We start from the raw sequence: 18,789 nt of genomic DNA on the forward strand, positions 1-18,789 counted from the left end.
ATTGAGCTCTCACCATTTTCACCAACGTTAAAATACAGTGATGTAAACAGGTCGAACTAAATCAACTAGACTTTTCATAGGAGGCAGATTTATTATTATTATTATTATTATTATATAAGATAATTTGCTCCCTCATCATCATCCTTTTTCTGACGTATACTTCAGACACTGGTATAGTGAAATAGATCAAGTTGGAGTTTGAGATAAGGTGACTCTAATTATTATTATTATGTTATTTGTTTATTTATTTCGTTATTTGTTTAATTGTCTACCCATTCTGGTCAAAATTCCTCAGCTCCACTCCAATTGCATACCCTGGTATACACAGTGGAACAGGATTTCTGGTTTTCCTTCCAAGTACCACCAACCAGAGGCAGTTCGTGTACCACTTGTGGTACATGTACCGCAGTTTGAGAACCATGGATTGAGCATCTAACAGAGAAAAATTCCACATGTAATTTTGTCAAAATACCACAATTGGCAAACAGGTCTAAAACATACAACAGTCAGAATGTTTTGTAGTATATGGAGATAAAGGTAAATCAAACCCGCCTACATCATTTACAAGCAAAAAAAAAATCACACCACAATCATTTTACCCACTTCACCCCTTTTCCAAAAGCTCTCAAGTGAAGCATTCTTTTTTTTCCCACTTGAAGCAGTAAGGAGACTTCCTCCCTCCCGCTGGGGATGCAAGGTGTGATGCAACGCTGAATCACTGCCACGTCCACACTGCCACCAATTATTATACATACACATACAACCAGACGCAAACACACACATTCACATCACTAGTGGAGACACAGCGTGAGAGAGTGACGGCTGCCACCGACACTTAAAATCACACAGACACCATTTCAAATCTTTGGATGTTTGCAGGAACACTTTCACACGTCTACACCCTCACAGACAGATCAGTCAAAGTCCCCTCCTGCTTTAATTAGCATACGTGAAGCATAATGATGTTAGAAAAAAGGCGTGAGAGACAAAAATCCAGGGGGGAGGACACAACACACAGCACATATCCAGCAACTTCTTTAACCAAGCGAGGATTTGCTGCTTTACCACCACTAATGGGATCATTTGGTTGTATTATCTGGAACCGAAATGAGTGTATCCACTTTATACCCTGTAGGTTGAAACCCATACAGTGCTGCCATTATATTCCTATAAACCCACAAGGACCCTAAATACATTGGCAGATGTTACTTGATGTTCAGGCAATATCACAGTTGGTGAAATAAAGTCCACAGTCACTCTGGTTCTTAAGCAGATGACACTGACTTTAAAACAGTGCCGAACAAACCCCAGAGAAAGAGAGAGGGAGAGAGAGGAGGAGGCTGATGGGTTCCTTTTGGGAGCTCAGGAAACATATCTCACATCTTTTGCCCAAGAGATCACGTCTTGTATAAAAAAAAAACACAGTTGGGATGAGGGAGGTTTGAGCTTTAGGGCTGAATATATAATAAAATATGCAGGCTTGCACTCCAGAATGGTAAGAGCTCCCTCTAGAGGTCACCATGTACCGCATCAGTTTGCTGCTTCCTCCCTCCTTGATTCACTTAGTTCCTTTGTAGCTGTCATAATGATGGAGATTTCCCCTGGTCCGGGAATTTGTCTCGATGCATCTTGTAAACAGCGTCTCACCGCAGCACCGAGTGATGATTTCATTTAATTACAGTGGGTATGAAATGCTGACATCACTTGACACCATGTGCCTCTCGGGGTCCAGTGGCATGATGATCTCACACAATAAGAGAGCATCTGGGGTTTTTTTTGTTGCCATGACCCCTTTCTGGTTCTTCACCTTAACTTTGTCCTCTTTAAAACAAAGACACTCCTTCATTCGCAGTCTTTGTGTCTCCTCCACCCTTCTCTTCACTTCCGTGTCTGGTCTGTCAGTCAAACTCACTGTCTTTTTCCATTCCTTAGACTTAAAGGAAGGGAACATTTTCATTTTCATTAGCCACTCTATGCAGGGGTGCTGAGGCGCACACAGACCAATACAGGTACACACATAAATTATTAACACATCTATCAGCGTTAATAGACTTGTCAGTTACTTTACAGGCTCAGCCTGTACACTTCCTCCTCAAACTTCCTCTTTCCATGAAGAACACCACCATGTATACTATTGTTAACATTTCAGATGGTTTTACTTGTGTGCACTGAGCTAAATCTCTTTTTTCTACTTCACACTCTTGAGATCCAGCGTCGCTGTTGAAACCGTAGCTTCCCACCTACTGCATGTGTTCACTTAGCGGAGAACAGGGGAACAGTGGTCCTTTCCTTTGTCCTCCCTTTGTTGCCCCTCTCACTTCTGCTGCCCTGCTCCGATGCTCTTCCCTCCCTCACTCTGGTCTTTCATATATAATGCATGTTAGACAAACAGACATGTCAGAGCCACTCAGATGCATGGCCGTCCCCTCATTACTGCTCCGTCCAGGGAGGGGGGGGGGGGCAGGGGGTCAGGTCCCGCAGTCCCCCGGTATGCAGCTCGGCTCCAGCTGAGCTACAGTCATATGCGTCAGACAAACAAACTGTGCCTTCAACAGGGAAAAATCAATGCTGCTCCTGCACCAGAGTCTATTAGTTCAAAATCATTTTCTCACATAAACTCAGAGAGAGAGGCCGGCGACGAGAGAAGAAATAATGGATGATTAAATCCAGAAGAAGGTGGGAACACAACTTTATGGATGCCAACAAAACAAACAAAGCACACTAGTTCTTAGAATGGAGTTTGTTTGTTTGTTTTTCTCAACTCAGGTTTAAATTGGATATCTGCAGGTGACTGTTGCTGCTTCATCAAGAATTTGTCTGTCTAAGTTTATTTTGGAGCTTTATATACAGTGGGCTCCACAATTCTACTCCCATCCTGCAAGTGCATTGTTAAAATGCAAACAAAGCACTGCTTGAGTCTTCAGTTCCCTGTGGTTCAGAGAGCTTAAAACTGTCACAGAGTCATTTTCCTTTTAATTCTCCTTTTATTTTACATGTCAAATCTAACTCCTCTGTTCAGACGTGAAGAGAATACACTGCTCCTTTGTGCGTCTCTCTCACACACACACACACACACACACACATGCACCGGGAGACAAGTACACACTACATATTGCAATGTTCCAGGTGCAGTTGTCTGTAGACTGGAGCCACTGCCACATATAAACCTGCGTTATTGCCCATCAGAAGAGGGAAGCGGTCTGATCCTCGCGCACCGCCACTACCACAGAACAAATGGAATATATCACTTGACAGAGAGTGTGATGTGGCCTGAAAAGCTTAGCACTGTGAGTGGGATCACGCCCCCATCGAGTAAGTTCCCTTTCTGCACGCCAAATATGGTCCACTTGTGTGATATAATGCAAAATGACTAAAGTGCTCACTTTACAGTCACATTACATTTGCACTTGAAAACCCACAGACTTTCAGCGTGTGTATAATTAGGAATGCACTCAGTTGCGTTGCACATGTTGCAGTCACAATAAAGATATTCTATTCTATTCTTTTCCTTGGCTTGGGAGGTCAGTGCTCCTCGGGTTTGTAAAACACTATTCACATTGTATATCCCCAAGATCAAATGTCATATAATGCAAATTTATGGCATAATAAAGTCATTAGAAGTACATAAAGGTGGATGAATTGTGCCTACAAAGCAATAGGAATGAACGATGGTACTCTTTCGGGGAAAGTGAAAAACGGGATTTATTCAGACAGCTAATGCACACAGTGACTCAGGGTATACTGGGTGTGGATGAAATGGACTCAAGAGGCTTTTCCCTTCCACAGAACGCAAAATGTCTGTCCAGGAATAAGATATTGATCTGTCATTTCCCAGAGCTGAAGCTGAGTGTACAGGCTAAGCAGACATGTGAGCAGAGGTTGTTGATAATTGTTGTCCAGCAACAGTTGGAGGGCATTTCTCTGAAATGACACAACGGTACATCTACATCATCCACGTCACCTTGCATGTTCCTGTCAATACACCGTCAAAAACCATCAGACTTTACAGCAACACATCCTGCGTGCAGTATTAACTATTATGTCTGAACTTCTTGTTCAGATGAAACAAACCAGGCATTCAGTTTTAACTCTAACAGTAAAGAGTATTACTTTGTTAAAGGGCTCAAATAACTAACAGTAGGCAGTGCCAGTAAGTACATAAGCAATAAGTTATATACAAGATTTAAGGAAATGCATGCAGTTTTTTCATTAAATGTAATGGATTGAATATATTAGACATGATAGTTAGGTTAATGATACTGAATGTGCATAAACTATGGGACAACTCAGCATCTTAAAGTTGAGATATAAACTATAATCATGTTTCTTGTACAGTACAAACTGTTGTTACCTGATTTATACAACCAAATTATAATTATATATGTGTAAATTGCATGAATTACACAGTTTATTGTGCCTCAAAATAAACAGGTGCAAATATATCTACAGGAGCAAAGATCACATGCAGTCAAGGCTGAAGTCAAATATATTTAACAGTAAAAATAATGGAATTATTTCTCAATGTGTCCTCATTAAGCTTTACTGCGCTTCTAAAATGAATGACGCTATCAATCACGATAAAGATAAAATTAAATAAAATAAACCGGCCACATTTCAGAGGTGTACTGCAGGTATAAATCTCAAGTGACGTTTCAACCCAGTTCCAGAAACTGTGACACAAGTTGTCAAAACTCCAAACAAAGCAACAAGATGCCTGGCGAGTGACTGAGGTGCATGCAGTGCTATAGTGAGGCAGATAACACCAGCTGATCAACAGATTATCATGGCACTGATGTCCAGAGAACAAGATTATAATAGTTTGGGATTTTTCATGTAATATGGAGTATTTGCCACGTGCCAAATTCAAAAAGTTCATAATCAGTAGTGTCATACAAAGATGACACTACAAAAAAGAAGTTTGTTAGGACAGATGATCAACAGCCTACAAGAAATGAGACTGAAGTGCAAAATGTGCATCATGCTGCTGAGGTTGGATATAGTTAGTGTGCAGTTGTGTAAAAAATAAAATATATAGCCAACAGACTAAAGACACATATAATAACAATAAAAAAATAACCCTCATGAGACACATCACATTGCTTGTGAGCCAGGAGTCTCAGGAGCTCAGAGGAAAAACATGAACAAAAATAAAAACCAATAAACACAATAAAAGACTAAAGGTTTGATTTACTTAGATGAACCAACTCAACCCAATGAACCACATAACCAACGTTCTGTCATTGCATAGCCTTGTGTCCCACATTGCAAATTATGACATTTGTAAAAAACATTTTTTATTATGAATGAAAGAAAAAGCTGTCTCAAATAAAACCTTTCAAAATTGCCAGCAGAGGAAATGAATAAACACACTTCATGAACCCAAAAGGATTATGTATGAAATTCTGAAGGTGACGTAAAAGAGTATAGTCACTCTGAGTGAACTTGTGCTAGAGCTTCATTAGCTGCACTTACTCGAGCAGAAATGGTGCAAAAATGAAGAATTCGCTGTCACATGAAACAAATACATCATGGAAGCCTTAACCATCAATGGCAATCTTCTGCAGATATTAGACAGCCATCATTTATTTTGTCTGTGTGGGGATATCTTATCTCTTTGACCATGACACTGGTGGTCATGAAGTGTCAGTCATCACCAGCTGCAGTACCTTAGTGAAGTGGAACTGCATGTCTTCAGACATAGAAACACGTCTCAATGGCTATAGAAGAGATCATGTGAAGGTCACCAAGGTCACTGCTATAAAAGGAAAAAAAAAATTCTACTTTAAAAAGTAGGTTAAGAATAAGATGCGTCAGAGCACTGACGGGTAGTACAATACTTCCACCTAGTGGTTATAATTGGTCATGTACACGGTATGCACCCCAGCCATCATGCAACTCCACCTTGTCAGTGATTCATGTAAACTACACATAAAATAATGGGGATTGTGGGCTATGATATCTCGGTGTTGACCCCCTTATTGATTATTGTGATCTAAAACCAAGAGGATGCTGGGTTTTTTTTTTTTAAATCCATCAAAAGGACAAAATTGAAAGTTCTCCACAGAACATCAGATGCAGGTGACCTAACATCAGAGAGTGACAGTGGTCACCACCATCATATGTTAAGGACTCATCATTGCTCATTACAGAAGCCTTTGTGTGTGTACCTGTATTTATATCTTAGACTTAGATTTAGGTAAGGGTCCATGAGGTGTCCTCACTAAAATACTTGTCTAAAAACAAGCTTCCATTACGCCATTTACTTAACTGCAATGAGCAACTTTCACAGACAAATCTGAACTCTGCATGTATCACAGAATGAATCACACATTCACGGGATTGAACCAGCGACCTTGCAGGCACAAAACCAATTCCAGTCAAAGAGTGGGCTCGTCCGGGATTTGAACCCGGGACCTCTCGCACCCGAAGCGGGAATCATACCCCTAGACCAACGAGCCACATTTCATTATCTTTCATTGAAGTATAAACTCGGATCGCTGGATCCAGAGTTCAGAGTGCGGAGTGTAGAGTGCATCGCTAGATGTCACTCAAACCTCACAGCAGGCTCAAATGACTGCAGTGTCATCACCCAGCCACTGGGTGGAAGCACACAGACACAATGCTGCTGCAGCAACAGACATTTGAATGCGATAAAGAAGGAGAAACAAACAGCGGGAGCGGAGGAATGAGAAGATGTAGACCACGAGAAAAAGCGATGTTTTTTCCCCCTTCGTCAGAATAAGCTGTGTTGTTTTTGTCGTAATTTGCTGTTATTGTAACTGGTAAGAGTCTCACGAAGACACTCCGTGTTCGTTGCATTCATGAAGCTAAAAAGAAAACAGATGCAAACATCCACAGTCAGGAAACCAGGAAATGGCGTTTACTTGTCTGTTTAAAACAATGTTATCTCAGTTATCATGAACTAACTTGACATCAACATATACCTCCAAATAATTATCTGGAGCTGAATTAATTAACTGACACATTTTTAAATGATATAACCAAAATTATTTGATTATTAATGATAGAAGGCAACAAAACCAAGCGGAACGGTGACAGATAATGTCATATACACTTAATAATTATTCTGTTATTAAAGTTGCTGTTATGTGTATCGAGAGTGGGGAAAAGTCATTAGTTACAGCTTTGTAAACCACAACAATCAAAATCTCCTTTCTACGCAGCCAGAGATACAAGATGGATAATGTCTCATGTAGTTAATGTTTGTTTTTAGTGGTGCAGTTAAACTGTTAATGGAAAACGAAATATACCTGAAGCCTCTCCCAGGACACTTCAGCCTTTGACCCACTGGGAGGACTGAACTCCTTAAGCTTACATGGACGTAAAATTGAATTTAAACACAATTATCTGTTTTATCTTGTATACAACATGACAGAGGTTTGTGGTTTCACAAGCAATCAGTAATTGTATTTATACACAGCTTCTTGTTCACAATCTCCCAAAAACTGCTGTCAAATTTACTGTAACTGCCTGGCATTTAGATATTTATTTAAATGTTTTGACAGAGAGGCCACTGAGGTCAAATATTATATCTGGACTGCAGTAGCTGCACATTATTCATAGCTACAATAGTAAGAAAACAGCATCCTGGAGGCACTTACTCTTTGGCCTTGGAAGTGTTGCCTCAAATAAGTAAAATGATTTATTAGATTTTACAGCTGCATTAAAAAAAAAACTAGGATGCATTCATCATCAGTGTTGTTTTTTTCTTTTTTCTCAGGAGTTGATTTAAGACGTACCCAGTCATGGCCGAGGAACCTGCTGCGGAAATCCAGTTACTCAGAAAGCACAAGGCCAAGCTGATAGAAATCCTGAGTAGCGATGCCGACTTTGTGCTGCAACATGCAGACTCTCGCTGTCTGCTGTCCCTTCATGGCTATCAGCTGGTGAAAGCTTGTCATATTCCCAGTGTGAAGATGACAGAACTTCTGGACCACGTCATCCAGAGAGGGCCTGAAGCAGCACAGGGACTATTAGAACTACTGAAGGACCAGGCCTTACAGGAAACCTTTCCACTGCTTAATTTTGTTAAGGATCTGCAAGTCACATTGCTGTCCTCAGGTAGGACAAAGTCTGTTTAATAGTTTCAGCAATGTTAACATAATGTACTTTTATGTCTGTTTAATGTTCAACTTTCTGTGCTGTTTATACAAAAAGAAACAACAAGGAAGAAAAAGCCAACAACAGAATTACAAGAACCCATTCCGGCCAAAAAGATCTGCAACAATAGTGAGTGACACCGCAAATAAAAGTGTTCCCCTTAAAACACTGCAAGATCATGACCTGCTTTATCTGCCTCCGTCTCATTGCACAGGCTCCCACATAGTGACAGAGAAGCAGTTGATGACTGCGGCTCGAGCCATTGGCAGATCTTGGCGAGAGATCGGCAGACTGGCTCTGGATGTTCCCTCTGTAAAGCTGGAGCAGATTGAGGAGGATCATCCTATTCATGTGGAGAGAGTATTCGCCATGCTGCGCTACTGGCGAATCAGCCAGAAGGAAAAAGCCACCACAGCTCACCTGCACTTTTGTCTCAGTCAGGACAGCTGGGCACTGCCACCTGAAGGAATTGATTTCCTGTTGGAGACGGACTGATTTTGCTGTCTGGTACCTGCTGAGATTGGCACTCACGTTTTTACAGGAGAGACTGTATATTTCTCAGCACATAGACCGTTGATTCATATCATGAACAACATTAAGAGATTATTGCATGGGATCAATCACTGTTAATATTTGATTTAATCATAATCATAACAATTTCCTGATATTGCTACATTTTCTGTGAATTGTGTCTGCAGTAGTAGTTTTTACATACAGGTAAAAGCAGTGGTCTTGTCACTGTAAGGTAAATATACTGTATGCATTTATTTTATTTTTTTTATAGTTGCACTCAACTTTTTATGAACTGAAGGTTCAGCAGATATGCTTAAAAATAAGTTTTTAAACTGGACACAAGGACACCATTTGAAGGAGTTGCACTTGCTGAGATCTGCTTTGAATTTCATTTAAATCACATTTCTTCCCCATTCTGATGCTTAGAATGGTGCTCAGCTGGTCATCTTGACCATACATTTTTGAGGTGATGCCAAGTGATTGGAGACAACCGACAGTTGAAGTGTTTAGTGTGTGTATATTATAAAATGTACATTCTTCCATAATTTTGTCCATCAATTTCATTGTTCTGCACTGTTAAAAACCATTGAAGTAACCCTGGTGCAGAAATGGGAGGGTTCTTTTAAGTTTTAGTAAGTTTTTACAGAGATGTTGTAATATTGCAACGTTGGGCCTAGATGAGAGCAGAATTTCTGTATTTGCACACACACACACACACGCACACACTGTCAGAACAAATAAACACGACAACTAAGGGATAATTTGCAGTGTGGATTGCTTACAAATCACAAAGTAAATATGAATAATTCTAACACAACAGTCATATTTCTATGAATCATAATTTAATAGGCTAATAAAAAAACTGAACGAAAATTTGGGGGGAAGGCCCAGGACATGCTGGAGGGACCCGGATAAGTGGGAGAAGAAGACGACAACAACTTTGAGTTGTTCTTGCCGTGTCGCAGCGTCTTCACTGGGAAATGTGCGACCATGTCCTTGAGCACATCCACTGATGCTCTGATGCACATGACCTCTTCAGAGCAGTCACGGGTCTCTGTGGTGTGATTGGCCCGAATGTCACTGATGATACTGGGCTCCCACTGCGTGAAGATGGTCGCGCTCTCCTTGGTGTGTTACTGTTTTTTGATTGATTTTGTATGAATAAGATGAGAGAAAGATGAATTGCAATGTCAGACATACAGTAAAAACTGCAATTAGTTAAATATTGAATACAGTAAATAACATAAATGGATTCTTACCAGGAGGAGAGAAGATGCTAGTTGTGCCTGAAATCTCCTGTTCAGAATCTCTTTCTTGGGAATATTGCACGCTTTGCAGTCTTGTTTGTAGAGGAGCCAGGCGTTGATCACGGCAAGGATGCAGGATGGTGTGCCAGAAGATGTAAATGTACCAGTGGCGCGATTTCATCTGGAACTTGTATTTGGCTGCAAATGAAGGTACCCACAATGTAAGGCCTCTAAACCTTCATGTAGGATTTGGTGGCTTTGTTCCAGAGCTGAATCTTTTTCACAGATTCTGGGCCAGCAAAGGATGACACAAGAGTGTCTGCCCCGTTTGCCTCCACTCTGATGTCAAAGCCTTCTCTCCCCCCTTTCTTTAAGCTCTTCTATTAAAACACAATTAGAAATTGTGAATCATTCAATACATTATATTTCTAGTAGTAACAAGTAAGTCTTTCTCCATAATATGGAGGGAATAACACTGTGTTATGTCCCCATGTAATGTGCAATGTGCTGCTATTTTGACTACCATCCTCATCCTTAATAAGCAAACAATAAGACCTACTGACTATGTAAATGTGGTCTGCAGGTCTGCAGCTAATGGTGATGTTGTAATTTTTGTAAGTTTTTGTAATGAGATTCTCAGTCATCCAGGTCAAAGATACCTTCAGTAGTTGCTTGAGTAAAGTTGATGTAATAATAATAATACAATTTATTTATAAGGCACTTCACATCAGCACAAGCAACATATGATGATAAAAGCATGTCATTTCATCTCTCATCCAAAAAGCCTTCTTTAGTTCTGACTAAAATAAGTTATTACAGTATATTAGTGGTAGGTGGGAAAATCCTGGTATTAGGGTCTGTAGGCTGGATACCTGTCTAGACAGGCTAAATACCTGGATTTTCCACTACTTAGTCAGAACTGGGTGAAAATGTAGCAACTATTGAATTTTCAAGTTTTCCTTGCTGACTGTATTTGTAGTTGGTCATAGAAACTGTAAAGTAAAGTAAATCATATATATGTTTGTGTGTTTCCTTCTGCTCTTTAACCTGAACCTGGTGTTAGATAACTTTAATTTTTATCGGGGACAAAGGTTAACTCCCTCCTTCTGTGCCTGTTATTCTGCATTGCTCTCTGCATTTTCACCTCCTATCCAGTTCCAGTATCCAGCTTTGCTACTCTGGACTGGAAGTGTGGATATGGCAGACCTATTTCCACGTAAGTACAGTGTCCTCTAGGGGGGCGGGTCAACCCCCAGTATTGGATCGATACTAGCTTGATGAGGTTGATGCTTTTGTTAAATATTCTTTTCTTAATGAAATCTTCTTGGGCGGTTTATGCGAGAACAGACCCCCTCTCAGTTCTGCTTGCACTCTCTCTGCTCCCCCTCCCGCTCCTGTTTCCATCTGTTTTGTCACATGACTCAGGCGAGCAGAGCTAGTATCAGTTCTAAAGTTGGCTTGGCGGCAGAAGGGAAAAGAAGCATTGTGTGGACATATTAGACCCCACAAAAATGTTAAAAAAAAAGAAAGTTGTTTGGTACTGTGGCGACACAATTAATCTCTATAAGCTACACAAGAAACAGAACTTAAAAGTAAAAAAAATACTATTTACCTCACTAGCTGCATTCAGATAGTGTTGGACAAGTTACTTAATATTATGTAATATGTTACATTATAATATGATTCTCTTTTGTGTTACATTTAACAAGAAACTACCCAAGTGTATGCATGTGTATATAGGTCGGGTTGTGTTTAAAGGGTTCAAGGTCGTTTTAATTCAAGGTTGTGTGTTTTACTTTGTTGTTGTTGTTTCTCCATAGGCGTTTGACCTGAGGGGGTGCTACTGAGCCCTTTTAATTGGTTATTTTGCAAATTACATTACTTGGAACGGAATTATATTATATAATGTTATTTTTGGAATGTTTATATTTTGTTCATACAAAAAGCGTTGTTACACAACTGATATACAGAAGAGCAAAAGATTGTGCTCAAGATTCACAGCCACGTAGCAACATTTCAGAATATGTGTCCGTCAATTTAAAATGTCCTCATGAAGCACGATGACACAACCGAGGTTTGACCAAAGTGCTGGACATTGATCACATCAAGAAAACAGCCAGACATAAAACAATAACCAATAACCATTATTATATTGCACCACATGCTGTACACGACACAATAAAACACACACCCAGACTATAATTCGCATTATACGTTTTTACGAGATAGAATTTGTTCTGAAATTTTACTCCTTTGTAGTAAATCTGAAATTCCATAAGGTAAATTAAGGCTGGTCGGCAGAGAGACATTCCGCTGGTCAGATCTTGTATAATTAGAGTGCCTGATTAAGTCCCTGGTGACAGCAAGCATCCATTGTTATTGTTTCGGCTTTTATTCTTCCTGATATTCCACTTCCACCAAAGGTTTGGTTTGTCTAAGCGTTTCGAGAAACCATGGCGACAAAAATCGCGGAAGATTTCCACAAATATACCACTTTGTCTAAATACTTCAAGTTTTAAAGGTTCCATCCACCCAAATTGGCAGCAAGAAGTAGGCATGGTCTACTTCTAGTTCTCTCTACCACTGTGTTACTGTGGGACGGTTTGTCTTTAATCCACGACGTAGAGCTGACAACAGCAGTTTCAGGAAGAGTTGACTCCATGTCGGGAGTGGGAGTGGTCTGAGAAAGATATGATAAGGTGATCCTTTATTAGTTCCACATTAAGGACATTTACAACACAACTCAAACCACTTCCACTTGAAGACGGTCGTCGTGACTGAGAGGTGAAATGGCACAGGCAGGAGTTCAGCTACAGAGAGAAACCTTCTCTTGTTCCATCTGTTTGGATCTTCTGAAGGATCCCGTGGCTCTTTCCTGTGGACACAGCTTCTGTATGAACTGTATTAAAGACCACTGGGGCTCAGAGGATGAGAAGAGGATCTACAGCTGCCCTCAGTGTGGAGAGGCCTTCACACCGAGGCCTAAACTGAAGAAAAGCACCATATTAGCAGCTTTAGTGGAGGAGCTGAAGAAGACTGGACTCCAAGCTGCTCCTGCTGATCACTGCTATGCTGGAGCTGAAGATGTGGCCTGTGATGTCTGCACTGGCAGGAAACTGAAAGCTCTCAAGTCCTGTTTGGTTTGTTTGGCCGCTTACTGTGAGGAACACCTCCAGCCTCATTATCAATCACCATTAAAGAAACACAAGCTGGTGGAGCCCTCCAAGAACCTCCAGGAGAACATCTGCCCTCGTCACGATGATCACGACACAGTCTCAGCTGCAGCAGAGAGGAAGCAGAAGCAGAGAGAGTTGGATCTGACAAACATCTCACTGGCTGTGGCTGACGTGTTTTTTTTCCTGCCAGTACCAGAACCAGAGACCAGAGCTGAATTCTTCAGATATTCACAGGAAATCACACTGGATCCAAACACAGCTCACAAATATCTGATATTAACTGAGGGAAACAGAAAAGTAAGATTCAAGGCGGAAGATCAGTCTTATTCCAATCACACAGACAGATTTACTAGGGAGTGGCAGGTCCTGAGTAAGGAGAGTCTGACTGGACGTTGTTACTGGGAGGTGGAGTGGAGAGGAGGAGTTTTTGTAGCAGTGACGTACAAGAACATCAGCAGATCAGGGAGTTCAAATGAATGTGGATTTGGATTTAATGAAAAATCTTGGGTTTTAGTTTGTGAACATAAAGGGTTTTTTTTTCTTCACAACAGGAACTGGATTAAAGTCTCAGATGATTTGTCCTCCAGAGTAGGAGTTTACTTGGACCACAGAGCAGGTCTTCTGTCTTTCTACAGAGTCTCTGACACCATGACTCTCCTCCACAGAGTCCAGACCACATTCACTCAGACTTTCTATGCTGGATTTCTTTGTCTTTTTCCTGGAGCCACAGCTGAGTTCTGTAAACTCAAATAGACCTGAGTTCTTTCAGGAGCAGTGAGTTCAACTCTGTATTTAAATCTTTGACTTGTCTGCTCGCGTTGCACTGATCACCTGTCAGTCAAACAGGGTGGTTTTCCTTGTCACTTTGTAAAGACACAAATCTATAATCACATTTAACATTTGTCCTTGTTTTTCTGTATCGATGTCAGATTCTTTGATGTTTGGTCAAATTGTCATGATCATGATGATCATCAATGAGGAAGCCATTTGTTCTTTTCTTTTCTCTCACATTGAGGTGAAACAAAGTCATTCAAATAGAAAACAAACCAACATCAGACTTTGTTTGTGTCTCTGAGTATCCATCCATTGTTGATGATTGTATCATATCATCATGTTGTCATTGTTTTATTCCTTATATCTGTGGAGTATGTTTTAATCAACCAGATTATTGTTATTTTTCTTTGTTTCCATGTTTAAGATTAAGCTGAAACAAAGTGATTCTTTTTTTTCTTCCTAAATAAATAAAACAAATAAATAACAAAGTTTGTTTCTGTCCCTGATTATTAATAAATATAAGATAAGATGTTGCTTTATTCGTCCCACAGTTTCACAGCAGACAAAAATCACAGCAAGTTAGAAAATAGAAGATAATAGAAAGAAGGTAAGAAACTAAGTTTTCAATATATATAATACATACAGTATATACAGGAAGACAACAATAATAATAATAATTAAAGCTGCAAGCAGCGTTGTGCGGACCACCACCGCCCCCGCCAGCAGGCCGGGTAAGCCCTGTGTTCTGGATGGGTCACTTATCTCACATGTGAAGTTTAGTGTAGATTGATCAATTCAGTTTTTGTTTGGACAACTTCTGTGTGCAGGTGATGGTTTATAGACGTGTTCAGGGAGGGTTCCTGGTCTCACATGTGAAGTTTTGATCAGATTAGTCAATGTATGGCAATGTTACGGGTCACTTTCTGCAATTACAATAGGTCCTCGCACCACTGTGTGAGTGCTCGGGCCCTAATAATAATAATGATGATATGCAAGGTAGACAAAACCTGATTAACCACTGAACCCACAGATTTACCATCGTTCACAAGCTGCCACATTCAATTAATTGGCCATAATGCAGATGTGAGTCATAATCTGACTGTATGATCTGTCACATGTAATAAATATTAATTTATCTACGGTTTTAAACATCATGATAAAGTCTCATCCAGAAAATAATAATAATGGAATCCGGAATTGTGCCTATATAAACATTCTCAATGATAATGTAGTCAGGTTAACATCATATTTTAATCCAATGTGGATACTGTATCACTTGACTTTTGCAGACACGCAGGCTAAGGTACCAGCTGATTCCCGTGACCTGAGTGAGCCTCTCATTGACCACGCTGAAGGCCAACTCTTCCTGAATGAAACCTTTAAAATCATAGTGGAGGACGTGCTCCGCAAAGGCACGGATGTCAATGAGAAGGTCCGCCGTGAAGCCAAACTCCACACAGCACTGACAGATTACACTGACTGCCTTGAACACATCTCATCAGCCATGTTTCTTGCTGCAGGTTTGTGAGTGGAAGGAACCAGAGGAGCTGGCTCTGCTGCTGGACCTGGAGCTGAGGTCAACGGGCGAACCCCAACAAAGGCTCCTACAGAGGGTGAAAGATGTTGCCAAGTACAGCGTCAAGACAAGTGAGACTGCTGGTGACAGTTAAAACATTTGAATAGTTTGACCTTTCTATATTTGATATGGGCCTTTTTTTTGTCTTTCTATGCTTCTTTCAGGTCACCCACGTTTTTTAAACCAGCAGTATGCTGGGGTGGACTATCACTCCTTGTCTGGACGATTTCTCAGTGAGGCTCTCAACACTAACCTGTAAGAAACACAAAATACTGTGCGTAATTTAAGTGTAGAAGCACATAATCACACCTGTGATACAAAAATAAAAGATTAAAAAATAAAGCTTAAAAATGATCCTATATTTCCATTGCAGTCACACCTATGAGGTGGCTCCTGTGTTTGTGCTGATGGAGAATGAGGTTCTGAGGGGGCTGCGTCACCTGGTGGGCTGGACAGAAGGTGACGGTCTTTTCTGGCCTGGGGGGTCAGCCTCTAACATGTGTGCCATCAACCTTGCACGCTATCAACTTTTTCCAGAGGTCAAAAGCCAGGGGCTGTTCGGTCTCCCTCGAATGACCATCTTTACATCTCCAGAGGTCAGAATATTCTGTTCAACACTGCACATCCGAGGGAACAAGATTACAGATAGAAAGCTGAGCATTGTAGAGGCTGTTCATGTTTGTTTTACCATCAGTATGCTGGAAAAACTAAAGAGAATTCCTCTTATTTTTCCCAGAGCCATTACTCGGTAAAGAAAGGAGCTGCCTATCTGGGAATTGGGACTGACAATGTTATTATGGTGAAAGTGGATGATAGGTAAAGTATTGCTCATTTTAAGAGCTGAACAACTGATGTGTTAATTAATTTAACAATACATGTGATTGATTGTTGTAACTGATTAATAACTAATTTAAATGGGGGTTAAGTTTCCCAAAATCATCTGATTTGAAATTTAAAAATTTTAGGCTTGACATTTTTATCTCAGCTTTATAGCATTGTGACATTTAATATCTTTAAGATTTTGAATGTTGGTTTAATACAATAACCACTTTAAAGATGACCTTTCCAATCAGATTCCACTGTCTAACATTTGAACCCAAATTTAAGAACAAAATAAAAAATAATCATGTTGCATCCTTTAATTAACTGATTATGAAAATAAAAATTTGCTTTTAATCTTATCACAATGATGCATTGCTGATATTCTTTGTACCTTCTTTCTGCAGAGGGCGTATGATTCCAGGTGACCTGGATGAAAAGATAACGCTGGCAAAATCACAGGTACGTTTGTTTCTTTACAAATCATCCAATCAGTGATGCTTTCTCTTCATTCACTCATGTTGTGTCGCCCAGGGTACAGTGCCCTTGCTTGTTAGCTGCACATCAGGGACCACAGTTCAAGGTGCCTTTGATCCACTGGACCAAATTGCTGATATCTGTGAGAAACATCAGATCTGGATGCACGTAGATGTGAGTCTCCCGTGTGTGTGTGTGTGTGTGTGTGTGTGAGAATCCATGTCTATCGACAAGCCTTGATTTTGTGTAAGCTCGTCTTGTATTCATTAGAATTTCAGAACATGCTGAGGCTTGTTTGTTTTGTCATGTGTTTTAGGCCGCCTGGGGAGGGAGCGTGCTCTTTTCCAAGCAACACAGACATTTAATGAAAGGTGTTGACAGGTATTAATATGCAAAAGATGCATTTTACACAGTAAAGCTAATTAACTATGGATGTTGTCTGACAGAGGGTGTGTGTGTGTGTCTATGTGAGATCAGAGCAAATTCAGTAGGCTGGAATCCACACAAGATGCTGGTGGCTGGCCTGCAGTGCTCTGTCTTGCTGCTAAAGGACACAACGGTCTGTCCTCTCCCTGATACGCATAATAATCTTTTAATAGTTTTTTGCTTGAAACAAAAAGGAACATTTGACAGACATTTATCTGCCTTGTTGTTGTAGAACCTGCTGAGGCAATGCCACACAACCAACGCCACATACCTCTTCCAGCAAGACAAATTCTACGATGTCAGTCTGGACATTGGGGACAAGTCTGTTCAGTGCGGCCGTAAGGTGGACTGCCTTAAGCTGTGGTTGATGTGGAAAGCTGTCGGCACTGATGGCTTGGCACAGCGTATAGACAAGGCTTTTCTGCATGTTGGGTAAAGAAAGCTTGCAGCTGTAATCCCATTGTTTTGTTTCAGCAGAATTTGGCTTGGATGGTTAGGTGTAAAGTGTTTGTATTAGTCTTGCCAAATAGCCAAATAACTCAAATATCATCTTTTTATTTATGTATTTATTTTACAAAGACTTCCAGACTGAAAGAGTGTTATATTCCGCTGCAGGTATCTGGTAGAGCAGATGAAGAAAAGAGAGGGCTTCCATCTTTTGGATGAGGTAAGTAAATGCCACAGGCATATTGAGAAACACAAGTCATTATATGTGAAACAGTGATGAGATTTCTGTATGTGCCTCCATTAAAAGCCAGAGTTTGTGAACGTTTGCTTCTGGTATATACCACCCAGTCTGAGAGGGAAGGAAGGGGATGCAGATTATCAGGACAGGCTGGCTAAAGTAAGTTTCTATTCACACATGACATGCACAAATTCAACCTCCTCATGAGGTGTGTTTTTCAATTTATCTTATATGACAAGTTGGTTGTGTGTGTTTTTTCTCTCAAAGGTGGCTCCTGTTATCAAGGAACGCATGGTGAAACAAGGCACAATGATGGTTGGGTACCAACCTCTGGGAAACAGAGTCAACTTTTTCCGTGTGATTGTGTTCTCGCCCCTCGTTTCCCAGAAAGACATGGACTTCTTTCTCAATGAAATTGAAAGACTTGGGAATGATTTGTGACTGAAATCACAGCCTGATTAGATCATTTCAGGAAGCTGTCATAAAAGAAACTAAAGTCGGTTATGAGTTTTGAAAATCATAGACCAGAATGTTAGTTAGTTCGTTATATATGATTAATGAATTAATTCATAACATTATATGTAGATGGTGCCGGATCCGCTTTTTAACTCAATATCTAGTTTCATATCATTCTCTCCTGGAATGAGCTGACAATTACTATTACCTCTTTCATATGCTGGCTTATCATCTCATCATCACTCATCTTCACTGAATAATAATAAACACCTTCTAAAAAAAAAAAGCAGCGAGTCCTTTTCTACAAACGTTAATTCTATTTGCTCATTTCACAATCTTTATTTCCACTCATTTACGTAAATATGATGTCACTCTATAGTTATTACAATGTTTCAAAATGATTTCATTTTTTTTTTTTTCACTTTTTCCTTCTAGAGTTTCAAAGAAAAATAACATTATATTTCAACAAACAAGGGTTAAACTATCGCATGATATATTTTGTTGTATAAAGAAAAAAGT

The 18,789-nt window shown here is 40.1% G+C and overlaps 3 protein-coding genes and 1 non-coding gene across 4 annotated transcripts; 3 read left to right on the forward strand and 1 right to left on the reverse strand.

Moving 5' to 3' along the window:
- Window positions 1-6,386: 6,386 nt before the first annotated feature.
- On the reverse strand, window positions 6,387-6,458 carry trnap-cgg (transfer RNA proline (anticodon CGG)). Its single transcript has one exon. It is a non-coding gene; the product is annotated as a tRNA-Pro (tRNA).
- Window positions 6,459-6,653: 195 nt separating this feature from the next.
- Window positions 6,654-9,384, forward strand: zgc:174906 (uncharacterized protein LOC571548 homolog). Its single transcript, XM_058643325.1, has 4 exons — window positions 6,654-6,782; window positions 7,742-8,082; window positions 8,179-8,250; window positions 8,336-9,384. The coding sequence occupies exons 2-4, from the start codon at window positions 7,767-7,769 to the stop codon at window positions 8,614-8,616; spliced, it is 669 nt and encodes a 222-aa protein (XP_058499308.1). The 5' UTR covers window positions 6,654-6,782; window positions 7,742-7,766; the 3' UTR covers window positions 8,617-9,384.
- Window positions 9,385-10,984: 1,600 nt separating this feature from the next.
- Window positions 10,985-18,558, forward strand: csad (cysteine sulfinic acid decarboxylase). Its single transcript, XM_058644244.1, has 14 exons — window positions 10,985-11,097; window positions 15,121-15,263; window positions 15,352-15,478; window positions 15,572-15,662; window positions 15,781-16,003; window positions 16,144-16,223; window positions 16,634-16,688; window positions 16,761-16,877; window positions 17,020-17,084; window positions 17,181-17,262; window positions 17,362-17,561; window positions 17,745-17,796; window positions 17,884-17,973; window positions 18,082-18,558. The coding sequence occupies exons 1-14, from the start codon at window positions 11,079-11,081 to the stop codon at window positions 18,253-18,255; spliced, it is 1,518 nt and encodes a 505-aa protein (XP_058500227.1). The 5' UTR covers window positions 10,985-11,078; the 3' UTR covers window positions 18,256-18,558.
- Window positions 12,431-14,328, forward strand: LOC131469260 (tripartite motif-containing protein 16-like). Its single transcript, XM_058644245.1, has one exon. It carries the CDS (start codon window positions 12,671-12,673, stop codon window positions 13,808-13,810), a length of 1,140 nt encoding a protein of 379 aa, XP_058500228.1. The 5' UTR covers window positions 12,431-12,670; the 3' UTR covers window positions 13,811-14,328.
- Window positions 18,559-18,789: the final 231 nt, after the last annotated feature.

The sequence above is a fragment of the Solea solea genome, chromosome 11, assembly GCF_958295425.1.
Source record: "Solea solea chromosome 11, fSolSol10.1, whole genome shotgun sequence".
Classification (NCBI taxonomy): domain Eukaryota; kingdom Metazoa; phylum Chordata; class Actinopteri; order Pleuronectiformes; family Soleidae; genus Solea; species Solea solea.